This window comes from Chlamydotis macqueenii, chromosome 7 (genome assembly GCF_036417535.1).
Source record: "Chlamydotis macqueenii isolate bChlMac1 chromosome 7, bChlMac1.mat, whole genome shotgun sequence".
In the NCBI taxonomy this organism is placed as follows: domain Eukaryota; kingdom Metazoa; phylum Chordata; class Aves; order Otidiformes; family Otididae; genus Chlamydotis; species Chlamydotis macqueenii.
This window is the reverse complement of record NC_141562.1, coordinates 13700579-13720207: the sequence shown is the minus strand read 5'-3', so window position 1 is coordinate 13720207 and position 19629 is coordinate 13700579. Positions and strand designations below refer to the sequence as shown.

The 19629-nt window shown below is 45.7% G+C and overlaps 1 protein-coding gene across 8 annotated transcripts in view; it reads right to left on the bottom strand.

Moving 5' to 3' along the window:
* Positions 1–2085: 2085 nt before the first annotated feature.
* Positions 2086–19629, bottom strand: part of COL13A1 (collagen type XIII alpha 1 chain) — a 57242-nt gene continuing 39698 nt past the window's right edge. For 5 of the 8 annotated variants that reach the window (XM_086751742.1, XM_086751748.1, XM_086751747.1 and 2 more), the window contains 10 exons: positions 19099–19140; positions 18555–18581; positions 16672–16752; positions 14632–14667; positions 12425–12478; positions 12085–12138; positions 11254–11289; positions 7268–7354; positions 2960–2998; positions 2086–2390 (listed from right to left, as the gene is read on the bottom strand). In XM_086751742.1, the coding sequence (XP_086607868.1) occupies positions 2388–2390; positions 2960–2998; positions 7268–7354; positions 11254–11289; positions 12085–12138; positions 12425–12478; positions 14632–14667; positions 16672–16752; positions 18555–18581; positions 19099–19140 (459 nt within the window). In that variant the 3' untranslated portion in view covers positions 2086–2387. The remainder of the gene's footprint in view (positions 2391–2959; positions 2999–7267; positions 7355–11253; positions 11290–12084; positions 12139–12424; positions 12479–14631; positions 14668–16671; positions 16753–18554; positions 18582–19098; positions 19141–19629) is intronic. The other 3 variants (XM_086751744.1, XM_086751749.1, XM_086751750.1) reach the window with 1 other exon arrangement.

Here is a 19629-nt window from a genome sequence, read left to right as displayed (position 1 = left end):
TGTGTTTTGCTGACAGAACATACGTGAGTCCCGGGAAGGTGTGGCACCAGAGTCTCCTGTGTTTTGCACTGGTGTGACTCAGGAGCATCTCCACTGATAAGAGAATAATTACGCTGGGGCAAAGCTGAAGTAAGAAAATCAAACCTCTTTTGCTCAGACTATCCCTCCTCCCCTGCCTCTTTGCTGACACAAGTCAGGTACTTTCAAGAGTTCTGGCCATTGCATTTCAAGATCCCCCGTGCCTCAGGCAAAAGCTTTCTTTTTCACAAATACATCAGTCAAAAAACAGCCCAAGAAATAAAATGGATACGGCATCATCTCAAGACTCTCTTACCCTTCAGTAGCTGTGTCAAGACAGCGTAATAGATGCATGCTTTGTTTGCTTTTAGATAACACAAACCAAGCAAAGACAGTCCCATGCAGTGCAATCACAAATAACACTTACAAAACAACACACTACAGACACCAAAGGGAACAGCAGGCATTGGCAGGTTCTTCTGGGGATCTCTAAGTTTTTGAGGACTAAACACAGCCAGTACTTTTAGAAGGGGCTGAAGCATTCGAGCTACGAAACTCACTGCTGCTGCCGACCTTCCAAAGCCAAGGCTGCCATCAGTCTACCTGGTTGGGTCTTTAGTAACTGGTTTGTGTTTAACAGGTGCGTAATTAAAACACCAGAGTTGTGTGGCAATGAGAAGAAATGGTTGTAAATATTATGAATTAGTTTAGGTTGAAAGTTGCAAGGAGTTTCCTAACTGCAAGAGCAATCAGAGTCAGGAACAGCCTGCAGGACGGGGAGGCAAGGGACACCAGCTGGTAGAAAGCTCACTGGTTTTTAGGTGAAGTTCAATACATTTCTGAAAGGGTGAGGTGACTAACGAGTCACAACAGTCAGGGGCTAGGCTTGGTTCCTTGGGCATCCCTGGCAGGCCTTGTCTTCCACATACAAGAGAAGCGCATCTCTTACCCTCTTGCTTTACTCTGATGGTGCTAGAAGGCTGAATAAATAACTACTTAATAGTTTGAAAACAGAGGAATAATTGAGTACAGGGGTTGAATAGCTGAGTGTAGGAGGTGGTGGTGGTGACCAGTTGAGCTGGCAGAGCTGTAGCCAGGAGAAGCTGTGGGAAAGGGTGCTGAACTTCTGTAGCAGCAGCGTTATGCAAAGGGCAGGACTGCAGTGGGTCAGTCTAACCAATGAATTACCACTCGTGTTCCTCCGTGGGGATCTTTAAATACTGATAGCTGCTCTCTGTCCCCCTGAAACTCCTGCGTTGCAAACTGCCTTTCCCCTTTACACGAAGGACCAAGCAAGTGGACCTGTTTTAGGGAACAGACTTGGGCTTCCACTCCTTTGCTCATTTTCTAAGAAAAGTACACGGTGATGTTCACTTCAGCCCGATAGTATAATTTTTCTGGATGGCTAGTTTAGACTTGTGACATTAACAAAGGTAAGTCAAGAAGGATAATTAAGATGTACATATGCAAATTATAATGACATGGTCTGCAAATTTGCATGTGACCTTTGGTTAACATTTTAAAAAGCCATGTGGATCGTTTTATCTAATAAACATTCATTAGGATATCATCGAGGTATTCTGCCATATGCTTAATTTTAAATGAAGTTTTAATTAAGCTGCTTGCAGGCCTACGCTTTAGAAAGACATTAGAGTTTCTTGCCGACCAGGGCTCATTGTCATGAGGGTTATTCCAGCTCATAAGGGGTGCTCTATGTTATTTTTATTTGTTATTATTTCTATGTCATTTATCATTATTTCCATGACTCCACAGCTCTTGGGGGTGGCGTTACCGTTCCTGCATGCCAAGGAGCAGCCTCTAGAGGGGGGGCTGCGCTTGGCTGTCTGAATCTGACCAAGAAACAGACCTCGTTTGATAATTACTGATCACAGAATCTCTGCGTTCCCAGCGTACAGTGGCTACTGCGGGGTGTTCCAGCAACAGCTTAATTTAGTCACCACAAAACTATTAATATTTCACTTTAATAAAAATACATAACATTTTGAAATAGTCTTGAACTATTCCAGCTTGAAAAATGAAAGTGACCTTTAAATCTATACAGGGCAGTTCCTTTGGGCACTTTTAATGCAATAATTTATTAAGTTCCTGTATTCATCATGTGTGAACAAACATCATGTAAATATTACAGCTGTACTCCATGACAAAACAAGCGTAATGCAGACATAGAATTATACAGAGAACTGACAAATAGAGAAGAAGGGAGCTCTAGGATTTTCTGTACAAAAAATATGCAGCATTTTGATAATTTGTGAAAATGCATAACTTTTGGCATTTCAGAGAAGAACACTGTATAAAAATAAATATTCTATGTACAATAACACACACAGGCCAGTCCAGGGTTAGAATCATCACTGCAAAAGAAAACATAAACAGGCGTTAGCGACAATTCACTAACAATTGTTAGTTACAGCTCAGCAGGCGGGGGTAGGACCACTTCATGGGACGGAAGGGCAGCGGGACAGCGTTAGGGAAGCCGGCTCCGGGGCCTCCAGGAGAAAAAGAACTTGTGCTGGATCTCAGCAGAGATCCTTTTCACTTCCCCCGGCAGTGAGGACAGGAGGTTCGACTGGGGAGTCTGGTGCTGAGCGCCCAGCGTAGGGTGCAGGGGCACCGAGGCGCAGCTCCTCACTCTGCTGAAAGCAAGCCGCGAACCTCTGCCCCGGACCCACCAGCCTCCCGCGGCACTCAGGCTGCCCAGGGTGTGCCAGCTCCCAGCCTCTGGTGACAGAGCTGGCTAGGCCAAAATCTCTCCCTTTTAGCCTATAAAACTGTACAAACAAGGGAGAGTTTTGCTTGTCCTGGAAATCCCACGCATGCCTCCACACCTCTTCTGCTCTTAGCCAGGCTCACTGAAAAACATCAGCAGGACCCGTAGCACTGCCAGCTCAGCACAGCCACAGCATCTCCAGGATTATTTTACCTTATTCCAGCAGCCTTGAACTGGAAGGCCGTCTTCCCCCTGCCAAAAAGAGGGATGAAATAGCGGTTTAGGACACAGAAAACAGCGCAGAGATCGAGGAAAGAAGGAGTGGGTTAACCATTACAGCTGCAACAAACAGTCTGAGCCAGGGCTGGAGGAATAGTCTGAAAGATATTCCTCCTGCCTTTGGGGGGACCCAGGCTTCTGGCTGACACAACCACTGCAGCCTGAAGCAAGGGCTGGGGCTGAAGGGGGGGCTGCCTGCAGGCTACACGAGGAACTTATGTAGGTGAGGTCCGTAGGCTCGTTCTCATTGCTCGCTGAGGAAGGTGTTTAGCCAGGCTTCCCTGAAGGAAGGGGGGAACACAGGAGGTCCCATTCAGCCAGAAAAATACCCCAGGAAGTTGGCAATGGAAAGCACATGGTGGTCTATGTCCTCAAGCTCGACTCAGTAACACTGAGGGTACAAGCAAACCCCAGCGGCAACACTAACCTTGGGTCCTGAGGAGGGTCTGCAAAAAACCTCCGTTTCCTTTCTGCCCTGTTTGTTAAAAGGTTTAGCTTTATCAGGTAAGAGATTGCCCAGCTGGCCTCTTTTGCCTCTGAGACGATCCTGTTCTGGGGAAATCAGGAAGGCAAGCAGCTGGGCAACCCTGTGCTGGTTGAGGATGTCTCAGCTGACTCTCAGAGAGGGGCTTTTGCCTCAGTAAAGTCAGTGAGATCTCTGCAAAAGTCCCCTGGCACTCCTGCAACCCTGAGGTCTTGGGCTGCACATCCCAAGGTGGGCATGTGATTTTAATTTTTTTTTTAAATGTTGAAGAAGGTTGGATACTTTATGGGCTGTGCTACTAAAAGACTGAGACTATGCGGCTGGGAAATGCTTTTGTGAATTACTGCCATTAATTTCATCTCGGCACAGCCTTACTTGATGTGAGAAAACAGGCAATTACGTCAATGATAAGGTGCTCTTGAGCAGGAGGTAAAGTCAGGTGTAAGGAGCTACACCTCTGACATGAGGAGTCAAATACCTCTGCTCTGTGTGCGTGTGCTATTCCCCAAGAAAACTCAAGACTGAAATTGTACAACACACAATGCAGGCACATTTCTTTGTTCAAATGGCTCAGTTCTCACTTCTTCAAATATTGTGTGAGAAATCTGCAGTGCGTATCACCCCATTTGAGAAGGGGAAAGGAAAAAAACCCAAACAGAAGAGCAAATGCACAGCAGTATATTGAGAAATAAACTATGTAAAGGAGATGCGCTTCCAAGGAACTGATGAAGTGAATGTTGCCATGATGCTACAAACATATTGCTTTACAAATACATGTGGTCTCCTTGTGGTATTTCTTCCCCCTCCCTCCCACTATGTGGAAATTCTGACTGGTGGGTTAATGACTGGGTAAATCGGTAAATTGTGGCGTTCCCATTGGTACATCGGTGGTGACAGGAATGACTGGTGTAGTGCATCGCAGGAGGAGGTGGGAAGTTAGGTGTGTGAAGGAATGGGAGGCCAGGGAGTTACAGCTTAGGGATCAAAGGAAGACCAGGGTCAGAAGGAAGTGTTTGTTGCAGGTGAATTTGCGGAGAACGGAAACACGGCATGCTTATTAGTACCAAGGATCTCCTTCCACATAGCTCAGATTTGTAAAGCATTAGTTCACGGCCTTTACACACGTGGATGTGTCAGCTGGATGCTAAGCTTTTAACCTAGTTGGATCAAAAAACATGCTTATTCACGTTCCCAAGCTAGCTTGCATGCCTGAACACTGTTTAAAAAAAAAAAGGCATCTATATTTCACCAGATTTTCTGGCAAGTTTCCCTTAACAAAAATAGGTATGAAAGGAGTGTACATGGCCATGCAGGGAGAATCCTAACCGAGAGCAGAGATGAAAAAAGAGATGTAGTCTCCCAGGGCACTAGCAGAGTCCTTGCACCTGTGTAATTAGGTGTTTTATTCAGCCACAACTGACTCCCCAGAAACCCGGCTGTTATCAGTGGGAGGCAAAATACACGTCTCAGTGTTTTTTTCTCCTTTGTGGACTGTTCTGGGCAGGCATGATTTCACCTGTGGGACCGGCAAAAGAGTTTCTTCATGTTACCCAGAATTCACAGAGCAGCAACTGAGACTTCACAAGTGGTCACTGCCCCAAAGAAACAATGGCAGCACCCAAAGGAGGGAATGCTAGAAGGAAGGCTAATGTTAGCTTTTCACAAAGATCAAATAGCAAAGGCTTTTCATGGCTATTTTCCTCAGGAAAACCTTCCAAACTAAATGTGGCTTTTTTCTTTGGGATACATTTTTCCAGCTAGTTGAACTGATATCCCATCCCTTGTAAATGGAATCAAACATGTTTAGGTGAGCATAAAGCTTGGAATGAGCATTCTCCAGCAAACCTAGTCATGCCACATAGGGGCTGGAGGGACAGGGGAGCACAAATTTCAACGTTACAGAGTTGAGACTGCTGCAGGGAGCAAAAACCTCACCTGAATGCTGCAACTCCAGAAAATCTCAGAATAAATTAACAGATTGGTGATGTTTAATGGGAAACTTAGGAATCAGTTGAGGTTAAGTGTTCCTGAACACCTTTGCCCTGCAATAGTTGGGTTAGATGAGGCACTAATGCAATAAACATCCTTTAATAAGGAGGATGTCACGAAACAGGCAATTCCAAATTCAGGTTTCTTGGATGCTACAGGTGCCATTTGGCCTTCTGGGGAGAGTCACAAATAGGAATTATCCAGCAGGAATGGAGGGAGATAAGTGTCCAGTGAATGTGTTTCACACGAGCGTGCTAACAGGATAACTTTTTTTCAGTCGTCTTAACGTATAGGGCGAGTGAGCAGCGTCAGGCCACATACAAGCACTTAAAAACAGAGCCGATGAAGGACACAAGCATTACGGCTCCTTGCTAGAAAGCCAAGCCAGGGCAGAGGCAGATCTTCACACGTTAGTCTACTGAAAGGTTTCCAAGTGAAGGCAAAGGAAGAATTTAAGCAGTTGTAAATAAATTCGCACTCCCGCTACATTTTTTTCCTCATTCCACAAACTAATGCTGATAGCAGCTGTGAATCATAGCATGGAAGCAAGGGCCTGCTTCTGACAGCAGCAGCGTGAGGGAAGGTAGGATGGAGATAGGGAAGGAAGGAATTGCCGGGTGTCTCTAGGCACGCAGCTATTCGGAGGTATTGAAAAATAACAGCCAAGATACAAAAAGCAAACAAGCATGCAGGAAAGGGAAGGTACGCCATACCAATGGGCATGGGGCATCCAGGCCGTCCAGCCCAGGTAACCCCGGCTCACCCTTCTCGCCTTTAAAACCTCGGAGACCCTGTTTATGAAATCAACCACTATCGTTATTTCAGTTAATGCCAGTCACCTCCACGGCACGGGAGGAGAGGCCGAGCCCTCCGCTGGGACTGTGGCAGGGCACTCTGCTGCATACCCAGAACACAGATGGCCCATGTTTTCAGTTTTAGTTTTGTCTGCATAATCAGGAGTAGCAGTTCCCCTTCTGGTTTTTTTTTTCTTTTCTCTGTAATCTACAAGCCAGGAGATACTTCTCCGAGTTAAATGTGAGAGGATGGGAATGGTGTTTCCTCTGTTCTGAATCATCCATTCTCCCTATCCTCACCAGGGAACCCAGCAGCTGGATTTCTAGAGGCATGATCCACAAGTACTCCTGGGATTTACGGCAGTACTACAGATTTTTGGCAGTAGTTGCTGCAGCACATGAGTTTAGATGAAAATGTATAATATTCCTATATTTATTCAATTGTCTAGATTTATAGACTATATATTTTGACAGAAACATGGCCCATTTAAAATAACAGATTTGTTTTCCTCTGGGTAACGCAGCTTGAGTGCCCTGTGTTGCTCTCAGGCGGTCACATCAGCTGGCCATTATTCCAAGGCAAGAAAACCAGCAGTCAGGTTTTGCCGTGACGTAGACACGATGACATTAAACATTTCCAGAGAAGAGCCATAACTAGCAAAGGAGACACAGGGCTCTGTCCGCAAAGGAGAAAGCCCTGGGGCTCCCAGCACATGGGAGAGCTCCCATGTACCCCAAACCTTTGTGAGCTGGGGAAGAGGAAGGAATATAACCACGGTCACTCAACAGCCTGATTGCTCGAGGGTGGGTGGTTCCCCACTGAAGAGGGCAGCTTTGCCACAGCCTGCAGTGGGAACCAGGCTGGGCCTTATCCAAGTGTTGTACTTTTGCATGGCCATTATTTATGTTACGATTTCCTTCCTTCTTCCCCATCAACAAATCTTAAAACAATACATTTGATGAAACAGAACATACCAACGGACAGGGTGCATCTAATCCAGGCGCTCCTTGGTCTCCCTTATCCCCTTTAGACCCTCTAGAGCCTTTCTTGCCCCTCTCCCCCTGTAAATAATAGTTCAGTCCAAGAAAAAAAAGAATACACAAAAGCTTTAGGATCATCCATTTCAAACAAATGTCAGCGACAGTTTAAAAAAAAAAAAGGATAAACATTTTAAAAGAAGAGAAATCTCCCTTTGAGATGTTAAGTGAAAAACAACGTATGGAGCTACTAACTGTTACTTAGCTGCATGAACGCATTGGCCATTGCTAAAATCCCACTCGGATAGACTGTGAGGGCATCACAGGGGTTCCAAGTGCCTCCGAAATTTATGGACAGGCCTACAGGCAGCCAGAGAGCACTACTCCTCCTTCAGCAGCACCATCAGCAGGAGATGCTCCTCTGGGCTTCCTGTGCATCCAGAGCAAGCAGCACCTTATGAGAACTGGCCGGCCCCAGACACCCAGGATCGGGTGACACTCCTTTGGCGACAGCGTGCCACCTCATCTTAAAAGCTGGGAGTATTTTTGAGGGTTTGGGTTTTGTAGGGTTTTTGTTTTATTTTTTTTAAGGTGTAAAATTACTTCCGTAATCCCTAAGCAACAAGGCTTTAACTCGAATGAGTGTGCTTGCCTGAGTCGTACCGCGGGTTGTGCACTGGGGTGCGTCGACACTGCTAAATAGAAAAGAGCCAGGGAACGAAGGGAGTACTCAGCCCCAGCAGTCTGCACAGCCTGGTTATCCCTGGGGTGCTCCAAGTAGCGCTCCCCAAGACAAGCCTGTTAGGCAAGGGACTTGTCCTAAGCCACACGGCAGCAACTGGTCCCCGCCCCTCTTATTTGGCAGCGCAGACACACCCCAGGAAGGTGCAATTCTTACTATGGTTTGATATTACGATTTCTCCACAGGCTCCAGGTTGAGTTACACCAGAGCCAGGGCAGGAGAAAAACAAATTTTAAAAATCATAACCAAAGAGGAGGCTTGCTGTCTTGTGGAGGGGCGGCATTAGGTTGATGAAAGCCAGCTGCAAGAGGGGCTGAGGGAATGCACACATGCCCTGCTGCCCGCCCCCCCACCAAGGGAGGATACATCCTACCCGTAGCAAGTCAGCCAAGGCAGGGTATAGCGTGGGTATTTGCCAGTTACACCTACACCAAATCTTTGTGTAACAGAGGAAACTCTCAAAGCTGCTGAGCATAAAACAGGGGAAGGGGCTGCTGCACAGGGAATTGAATTCAGGGTCCTTGCGGGGAGGGTTAAAGGAATTAAGGGATAAAATCAGACAGCACAGGCTGCTGTTTCTTCTTAAAAAAAAAAAAAAAAAGAACAAAAAACCAAAAAAAAAGTGTTAAACTCAAAGCTGGCAAGAGAAATGGATGGGAGAGGAGAGGCAATGGGGAGAAGTCACCCAGAACCAAGCACTGGAACACAGAGGATAATCCAGGAAAATGCGGCATGGGTTGGCTCTGGAGGAAGGAACCAGGAAGAAAGGCGGAAGAGGAGGAAGGGATAAAGGGGACAAAGGTGGACCTGTAGGAGCGAGGAAGACGCACGTACACACAAAGAAAAAAAAGCCACAGGCATTAAAATAACAGTGGGAGTATCAGCTTGGTAGCACAAGGTGAGGGTTTACACTTTTTCAGCTGGGTTACCTGAAAGGCCATCTGTTCCCCTTGCTACCTAGTGCCATCATACTGTCACTGCCTGTCCCCAGGCCCAGCTGTGCTGTATCCCCACACCCAACAAAGGGCAGCAGGAGCGCTTCTGGGATTTAAAACGCACTGCTCTGCCTAAGTAACAGAGAGGATTTTGGCAAACTATTTGGGAGCTTAACAAAGTGGATCCTCATTTTTAATGTGCTCAACATTGAAAATCTTCATATTAAAGCGTTATGTATGCTGCTGCTGTCTAAAACAGAGAGAGGCATTGCAAATGAAGACATCTCCCACTTCCAAAGAGGCAGGTGTTGTGTCCCAGCCCCCTGTGGAACAGGTCAGAAGTAGAGCGTTGCCTTCTCTCTTTCACCTCACAGCTTTCTTCTTGTTCATTCTGAAGTCTCCTGGCTGAACTGCTGCCATAGTTTTGCCAGCAGTTGGGAGAGACTGTCCCGCACTCCTGACAGCGTGTCACACTCCCTACAGTGCGTTCCGCTGTAGGGGAGACCTAGCACTCAGCTGGGAATACCGGGCTGCAGAGCAAATTCTGGGGAACCAGCACTGTGTCCAGTTCTCCTAAATGTCAGATGTCTATAGTGACTTGAAAGGGATGCAGGCATTCAGAGAAAGCAGCTGTGTAAAGGGGACTCACCTAAACTGTGCTGTTTAACTCCTATAAACAGTGGTGACCTGTTGACAATTTTTGAAGAGGGGCAGGAGTGAGGGGAAGCCCCTGCACAAAGACTCAGTGGCAAAAAGCGGTATTTTCTAGAGTCCCACCTGCAAGGATATTGCACTTGCCCATTTACAGGCTCAAGTTTCTCACACTTCTTCATTTCAAAATACTGACTGCAGTGAGGCAAAGTGTGTGCACACTTCAAGGGGCCAGCGAAGCTTCCCAATCATGCTGTCCAACTCATCCTCTACAAAGAGGTGCAGTTTCTCCCAGTTGTCATTTATTTTATGTGAGAGCTCAGAGAAATCCTATCTACAGCTAAATAAAGATCCTTCTTTTAAATCAATATGTAGTTTAAAAACCAACTGAAAAAGTCTAGGAATTCTGGTTGTTTTTTTTTTTTGTTTAGAAGCCACACAAACAAAACAAAATGCATTTTAGTGAAGAGGAAGTTAAGAAGCAAAGCCAGAAATGCAATGATTAAAAAAGGGGAGAACTTTGGAGCTCCCAGGAAACTTGGACCTTTCTCCCCTAGTTTAAGATGCCAGTTGGCTACTGCTTTCCAAAACTGCCCATTCTGTGCAGAGTAAGGTCAGAATATCATTGCAGATAATGAATAGAGAACACTCACTATGTACCAAAAGCAAATTCATATAATGAAATCACCGCACAACAGGCACATGCACTGTAAAACTTTACATTTTCAAAAAAAAACTTAGGTGATACCAGTCTTACGAAGAGAAGGTGTATGTGCGAGTACATGCAGAAAGACATACACATGGGTACTGTATTGAACTGCCTGACGTAGTTATACAATTGTAATCTTACAAATACTTTAATCCAGAAGTCATTTCTAAGTATAAATTATATTCAACTGTAGCTCTCAACTGTTTTTTATCCAAAATATTCAGAGCCTTAACAGGCAAGAAATTCCTTACATTGTGGAAAACCCGATGAAAAAGCAAGGAGCTTCTCAACATGCCCTTTTTAGTCATGTTTTCCTTTCTGTAATGCAGGTGGTATGATAGAAAAGCAGCCATTCACGGTACTGGTTTTGACCCAACTCTTCATCATCACATCCATTCAGGACAATGCCTGAGAAGATTTCGTGTCTGACTCTTTAAGGTATGCAAATTTAATGTATCTCTTCCAAATTTCCATCATCCAAATTCTCCAGAGGATCATTTGCTAGAGGGCAACCTTGTTTTTCATGCTTCAGGGGGAATTTAAAAGTAACATAATAAGATTTGCTGGCTCCACCTCAGTTAATTCTCATAGGAATCGCTACATACATAGATTGTAAATAGATAATCAGGATTTTCTAAAGCATGCCATGTTGGCCTAACTCTACTACACATGAAGTCTCATGCTTCAGTGAGACCAGAGCCATGACAACAACGAACACATCAGAAAACTCCTCCTGTAGCTTTCAGATAGATGTACCACAATGTCCCAGGTGATTATACAAGCTACAGGTATCACCTTCTAAAACACAGGCTTGTAAAGTTACTTATATGAAGGTCTAGCAGACAAAAATTACATGCCAGCTACTTGAGGTTGCTCAGGAGTTAACTGGTCTATCACCGCGTGAAGATGTTAGTAATAAATACAAGAAGTTTGCCTGGTAACTTACCCGGATTCCTTTGTCACCGGGCAGACCTTGTAAACCCTGAAATACACCAAGACAAAAAGAAATATTTTAAAACAAGTAGGCCTCATTGTATTCCCGCTCAAAAGAAGAACGTGTGCCTAGGAGTTTGTTTTTTCCATTTGTACCAACCGCTCTATGGTTAAAAAAAACAACCAAAACTTTTCCAGCAGACAAACCTCCTCTTCACCTCCATTAGACCACCCAGGTTGTAACACCACTACTACCAAGGGTTCTTCAGATAAAAACCAAACTAGGTTAGGGAATGCACTCCCTGAAAAAAGCAGCAAACTTCCCTTTTTTTGTGTGTGTGAAACAACGAAGCAGCTCCATGATTACATAAAACTAGAGTTCCAACGCTGGCCCCCATTTTGCCAACAGTAATCCCAAACAGTGCAAGTCTCCTCACTGAAGGCGGCTTTGGTCACTGCTGTGACAAGACAGGGCCCACTCAGGGCAGGTGGACGGCAGGCACCTAAGCTGTGGGAAGGTAAACGGAGCAAATGTGCTCAAAAGCAGCATTTTGGACTAAGATACACATCCTGGGACTCCCATGAAGGTTGTTGCGGTAGCCTGAGGAGCAAGGTGAATTAACAGTTTCCCTTCAGCTTCAGCCACCTCATTCTGAATCATGGCTCTGAAGCTACCGAGCTCTTTCTGTTGCCCCCATAGCATACGTAAGCTTGTAATGTTGGTTCTTTAACACCTAACCTAGCTGAAATTGCAAATGTTATATTACAGCAGCATCGTAACGTACCAACCACAGCAAGGGAACAGGCGCTGTAGATAACAAATCCCTAGTTCTCCCATACTTACAGGAAGCCCTGCTGGCCCCATTGGTCCTACAACTCCAGGATCTCCTTTACTGCCCTGAAACAGAGGCAGAAGAGTAGAAATTGTTACATTCCTGTTCCGTACAAACAGGCAGCACAGCAGGGGCGACAGCAGCATGACAGGAGAAAAAGGACGCATTTCAAAGCATGTAAAAAACCCAAAGATGAGATACTAAAAAATCAAAGAGGCCTAGCTGAGGGTCTCACATGCACAAGGAGAGGGCAGTTCCAGTTCTAGAAAAATCTAGAGCTGCTCTGTCCCAGAAAGCTGTGGTACCTTCAAAGAAGTTACAGAGCGCTGTTCAGTTCTGCAGCAAACTCACCCTTTCTCCTTTTGGTCCTGCTGGTCCCGAAACCCCAATTGGTCCTGGAGTACCCTGTAGTTGTAAGGAGGAAAACACATCAGGACATTTTTATTCTAGGGCCTCATTAAAGGCAGGAGACAGTGCTGCTCCTTTAGGAAGAAGCGGAGCTGGGAAGGACAGTCTGGTGGAGGAAGGCATCTAGCACCACTACAGCTTTCGGTGTTGGCAGCGATGGATTTGAAGCAGTTATAGGCAATTTGAAGAACATGGGGACTATTATGTTAGGTCACACCAGCAGCATTTTACAGAGCCTTATTTTCACTTGTGAAGCCATCTTTTGACAATTGTTACAGCAGTTCCACAGGAGGGGATTTTTTTTCTCTCTAGTTTATTATCAGACAAGGCTGAGAGCTGTAGCAGAATAAAGGCCATTTAGATATACGATAAGCAATTTTATTTTATTTTTCTTTATTTCTTTATTTTCTTTTCCCCACCTGGAGTCAGTGGAGTTGAGCAAAAATGAAAGAATTTGGTTACTTGGTGGCGGGCAGCCAGTCATGCAAGCTGAAAGACACCATGCTGCAGCGATGAATGCAGATGCGTACATACACAGATGCAAACTAAGAGGAGCATCATTCAGTCCCAGTCCCTCTCTTCCCTTTTTGCCGTTTATGTCACTCCATCAGGCTCTCAGTCATGCTAACGGGAAAACCCAGTCTTTTTGCTAACCCTCTGGCACAGGGGCCATCTCCCACTAGCACAGCAAACTTACTTTCCAGCGCTGCTCAGCCTTGCTTGGGCTTTGGGAAATTAACTGAGTCAATGCTTATTTTCCACGTGGGCAACACAGCAGTTTGGCAATAGTCCTTCTGCCTAAGAAAAAGCTCCAGGCACTTCTAACTCTGCGTAGACTCCTTGAACTTGTAGAGTATTCCTTGTGAGCAGGATGACTCACGGATCAGGAGAGCTTTTCAGACAAGTTAAGGTCTCCAGAACATAAGTGGAGAAGTAGTTCATGCAGCACACAACTGCACTACAGTGAAGTAAGTAAGAAAAATCAGACTCTCCTTAGATTCATGCACAGGAGTTCACACCATGGAAATCTTAATTGCCTGCACATACACATCATTTTAAGATCATTTGGTGCCATGAAATACATTGAGATGGCACCTGCACGCCTATAAAATTAAATCTACAATTTCCCAAAACAAGTGAGTGCATAAGCTGCCATTCAGGTTCTTCTCAGAAGTTATAGAGCAGCTCAATTATTTCCAGTTACACTGAGGAGAAATTCCTTTTACTTTTTAAATAGCCAAATGGAAGGTGCACGGGTGATGTGTGATTTCCCAAGAGGGATTGAAAATATTTGGCCCTTATTTAACAGCTTTACCCAAGAACATCAGAATGGCTTGCAGAACCGGGTTAGCTTTACTTGTCTCGTTCTGAATTTGACAGATGGAGCAGCTTAGGCACAAGGAGTTTATTTCCCTCACATCTCACAGTGAGCTAGCAACAAGAGGTGGGAATCTTGCCTCCTCCTGCTCCACTATTTGATGCTGCTACCTCTCAAATATAGACACAGACTGGAACACACCCCACCGCCCCACCCCAGGTATCTGGGACTGAAGGAAAGCATGGCTGGAGCTGCTGAAGCTGCACGGCATTCTGCTGCTGAGAGGCGAAGGGCTAGTCCTGCTTGCAGAAGGTCTTTTAGATGCAACCTCTCCTCACGGTGAGTTGCGTACCAGGCTATGGAATGATACTTGTAAGCATACCTGCAACCCATGGCAATGCAGCCTTAGTGCCACATGTGAAAACAACACACAAAGCTTTTTGCCCACAGGACAAAACAAACTGCGATTATTATGCCCAAGAAAAAACTGAAGAGCTACTGTTGTGAAGAGACAGCAAGCAAGGCTACCACGGAAGAGACCCCTCACGATAGGAGGACAGGAGAACAGAGCACCATGGAACCGTGCAGAGGTTCATTCATCTTGTTATTGAGATAAAGTGGAAGAATAAGCCGTGATCCCAGGGTCCAGACAGACTCACAGCATCATAAAAGACAAGCATGTGACATCACTTCTCAAGATTAACCCCCCTCCCAAGCCTGCTTTGGAGAAAAGGAGGTTATTCCTGGTGTAAACAAGACTCTGGAGGAAGAGACGAGACAAATCACAATACTGGGGAGGAGGAACATAGGGTAATGGAGAAATGGAACTCACCGGTGGTCCGGGCCTGCCGTCTAAACCTGAAGCACCCTGAACAGACGGGGGAGGGTTAACAAAAACAAGGCAAGAGGAGAGGGGAGGAGGGGAGAGGTGAGTGAAGCAGTGACTTGAGACAAACATATGCTTGCATTAAACAAAAATTAAGATCTCAAGGACAAGTGATGGTACTTACAAGCAAACCAACATAGAAACACTGAGTACATACACTGTTGACCTGCACCTTTCAGATCCCCTTAAGAATGCCAGTTTTCCTCTCTCAGTGCCACCCCTGAAAACCCCTGAGGAAGAAGCTGTTCTGTGACAGGTGATGAAAAGCACAGTGTGACACTGGAGTTGAAACCTGCATTGCCTTTGTGGCAGGCTGGGCAACACAGATGAGACACAAGGCTCGGGGGGCTCAGAGGCCTGTGGTTATGGAGGCATTTGCAAACAGTGTAGAGCCATCAGCAGCTCAAGTTCCTACCAAGAAACAGCCAGGTCCTGTAGGCGCACACTCAGTCAGCTGCAGGCTTGCTCCACCCCACATCTAACCTAGTGTCTTGTCTCTGACAGTGGCCAGGAGAGAAAGCTTAGGTAGAATGTTAGTGCAAAATACTGCGGTTTTCCTCCACTTGAGTAGAACAAACTCCTCAGTTTCTTGGCCATACAGAGAAGCCCAAGGCTGCTGCGGACAATCAGTGCTGAACCATGCTGGAAATTCTGGCACGATGTCAAGCCCTAAGTCACACAGGGAAAGGCAGTAGATCTAGCTGTGGGATTTTACAGCATATGTCTGAAATATTTCAGTACCTATTTGTCACTTATTAATACAAACGTGTTTAGTTTGACAGGCTGAAAACACATTGGCTCAGGCATGGAGAAGCTTATGAAGAGAGTGAGGTAGCTCTGAGGAGGGATACAAGGGCCACAGTAACTCTCTGATCTTGCTAACAGCTCAGGAACTGTGCTTGCTAGTTGGCCAGCTGGTATTGTTGATCCAAACACCAAACACTTCCAAGAGCACACTTCTGAGGCAGTCTTCCCCCACCACAGCTCAGGAAGAGTGATGTGAAAAGTCAAGGGACCCTGGTTTCTCACGGGGCTCATGGCTGTAGGAGAAACAGCTAGCACATTCTCTGCCACACTGATGAGCTTGTCAGGGTTAATTGCTGGGGCATCTTCTGCTCAGACTGTCACAGGGACCTCCTTCCCTATCCTGATACCACACAGACTTGAGGGAATAACCATTTACACAGAAAGCTTCCATTTGCATTCCTCAGGGCACAGTGGGGACTAGGTTTTTACTCCTCACTGCTTCACCGAGGCACAATCCTTTGCATCTGAGCCTTCCAAAAGCATGGCTTTCTCCCCACCAGCTCTGCATGGAGCCACAGTGAATACACTCGTGGTGAGCTCGCTTGCGTGCCTAGAGTTAGACGAGAAGCATCCAGGCCCTGGAAGGTAACTGCTGTACAGCACAACTAAGAGAGGAAAACATTTTACAAACAAAGACACAGACATCAGCCAAAGTCATAGACAAGGGACCTGGGTGATCGAACACAGGCTGACAAAGTCACACAGTACACAAGATGCGCTTTGCAGTATGTTAAGTACTTTTTTTTTTTTTTAACTGTTTTTTAAAGTATAAGTGCTTTCTATGATGAGAGAACTTGGGGGCTGGCAGAGCAACTGGGTGGGACTGAGTTCCCACTAACCCATTATCAGCTGCGTCTCAAGACAGCGGGTGAAAAGGCTTTTAACAGATGTAAGCCAAGAGCTTCACAAAATCTTCAGGTTCTAAAGCTTCTAAAGATCCTGTAGCTTCTTCACAACCCTGAATCAGTGATCACTGATCTATTTAACAGTTCTAAAAGACAAAGGTTCTGCACAGAAAATGAGGCTTTACGTTTAAAAACCAAAGGCTCAGTTATTTATAGACCATCTCTTTCTTTGACTTTACGTATCAAATCCCTGCATGCGTCTCCTATTGAGGGATCTTTTTACAGCTGGTACAAGTTTGGCTCGTGAAGTGCTGCTTGCTTCCTGGATACTTACGGGTAATCCCAGTGGCCCTCTGTCTCCTTTTTCACCCTGGGCACCCTTCTCTCCTTTCATTCCATCAATCCCCGCTTCCCCCTAAAGGAAGGATGGAGCAGAAAATAAAACCACTGTAACACTTATATAACAAACATTCCTCCCTTCAGAGCATGTCAAAGCGGCAGAAAGAATACAAGAGGCTGCAGAGCAGTGCTGTAGCCTGATTCTCAGCCCAACCTGAAGAAAACCAGTATCAGTCAGAACGACCTCTGTGAGCACCTGTTTTAAGTCAATGGCAGGCAGTAAGAGGAGGTTCCAGCCCAGCGGGTGAAGATGGTCAAAGGCTCACTTCTGTGTTGCTCTCCCTACTACTGCAGGGAGTGTCAGGCAAATACAAGTACCCAGAAGTTATCTGATGGGGTGGTTTTACATTCTAAGATGGGGATTCATTGGAAGTAAATGACAGGTATCTATAAGATTTGGAAAAAAAAAAAAAATCATACTGAAAGATTTTTTTGAAAGATTTTTATAAATGCAAAGGCATCAATTTCAAAATTTGAGAGAGAAATTCATAATTCCTTTTCCAATAGTATTTTTTAAATTCTGTATTATAAACTATAAAGCAGTATTTAAACAAAATACTGCTTTTTCATAAATTCAAAATGCAACCCAAAGCTTCCCCCCCAACTCCCGTCCATAAGGCGTTTTAAAACCCTATCTTGGTTGCATTTTGAAACAGGAGCGTCAGAAGAACCACGTTTGCACAGAAACAGTAAGCCCGCTACAATTCTAGGACAGCACATTGCTGGCTCAATCTGCCAGCACTCCAGTTTCCGTTCAGCCCTGCGTCACGGCTATTTGGCTGGAGCGTATACCTGGAAGAGTTACTTGTTTCTGACCTGTCTGCAAACGGTATAAAATGCTCTTCCTTGCCACCACTGAAAGCCTCATTACAAAAGGATGTATTGCAAATTGCAGGGATGGAACAAAACCTTCCCCATTCGGTATATCTCATTGCGCCTGCTAATCAAGGCTAGGTGGATGCTCTGTTCAAGGAGAAAGTGGTGCAGTGTTTTCTCTGTCTATAACCCAGTCTGTGCTGTGCAAGGCTTTCACCTGCGTTTGTTCGGCACACACGGAAGAGACAACTGCACCGTATGAAAGTTTCCCAGACGCTTCTAGCGGTGGCTGGTGAGTTACAGACAAGCAAGACAGATACCCATATCTGTACTCAACGGAGAAAAGATGAATCAGGGTAAATATACTATCCCCTTCAGCACCCAAATAGTGCTCATAGCCAAATACTGAGCATAACCAAAAGAATTAAGACACTTTTCCACACTTGCCAATCTTTGCCAAGAACATCAGAGGAAAAACACTGCTCCCCTTGAATATTTCCACTGTAGTATTGTTTCGTCTAGGTACTGGTTTACAGCAGGCAAACCAACGGTGCAGGCTGAGCATAAACACCTTTAGATGGAGATTAGAAAGCTTCTAATCACCAAGAGCGGTGACGTTCTTGAGTGGCTTTGCAGCAGAATTCACAGGGTATAGACCCTGGCTAGTTTTAAGCTAGAGCTCAGTTACTTAGGAGTGTACGACAGGCTCTCCATCTCACTGTACAGACCTTCACCCTTGAGACAAAGATTTCAACTATGTTCTCATGGGAGGATTTCAAAGTGGCTTCCCACTTCTCTAGGTGAAAACTGGAGAAAACAATCAGTTTTCTGGGCCCTAAAATGACAGCTGGTAATCCACTTCCTTCAAGAAAATATTCAGAAGTATTTGTCATCTTACCAAGATGGTAAATAACGTTTGCAAGCTAGAAAGCCATTACTGAAAAATTCTTGCATCTGAGACAGTCTAGTAGAATTTCAAGATGTAATGTTGTGCAGCCTTACCTTCGGTCCTGGGAGGCCCTGAAGACCCTGTATTTGGGGTGAGAGACGAAATATGAGTCATGTTTAAGGATGCGCTTTAAAGTTCAGGTATCCCGGTTCAGGGTGCAGCGTAGAGCTTTCGCTTTCTGGCACACAGAGGGCACAAATACTCAGCCCAGAGGCCCCCTTATTTGTGTGAAGGGCACTTCATGTACTGTTCTGCTCTGGTAATGAGGAGGCTCTCGCCAAGAATAACTGGCAGTGGGCCACGCTTGCTATTAAGACCATTTTTGCAGTTGATCCCTTTAATCCCGTCCATCCCCTCTTGCTACTGTCTTCCCTTTCATCTCAGACTTAACGTAACCTTCTCTCTTTACCAACGCAGCCCATTGTAGCTCTGACCTGCCCTGGGGGGTGGTGGTTTTGGAAGTGATACTAAGAATGTTCCTGTTTCAACGCTGCAGTGTTTCTGGCTGCTTCCTCCATCCAGAATCCTCCCCAGCCACTTCCTGTTCTATCCTTATTCCCAGTGCCTTGCTCCTCAGGAGAATCACTCAAAACTTACTGGAGGTCCTGGTGGGCCTTGGGGTCCGGGAGGGCCAGATATCTAGAAAATAATAAGATAAGTCACTGTCAGTCTGCTCCCTCAGAGGTGAAGGAGAACTGCTCAGAGGGAAGGCAGGGCACAGGGCGCGGCTGAGCTCTGCCAGGCTTGGAAACCGGGACTCCTCCCAAGGATCAAGTTAGGAAGTAGCAGCAATCCAGCACAGCGGCTGGGAAGCAGCAGGAAGACTCTGGGAAGGGTTATGCAGCAGTTGCAGAAATTTAGGAGGAAGGACAGCAGTGAATTTTATTTATTTTTTTTTTTCTCCCCCAGAAAGAGGTCTACCTCACTACTCTGCTCTGCCACTGTTCTTGCGAGGAGGCACAAAGTCATCAGCTAGCAGCAGTTTCAAAAGACAGGAAAAGAAGGTGGCTGGCTCCACACACACAGAGGAGCATACTGATAGCCTGTGGGACTCCTTGCTGCAGGGCACTACAACAGCTAGGAGTGAGCTTTGAGGGGAGAATGGACAAATTCATGAACCCAAACTGC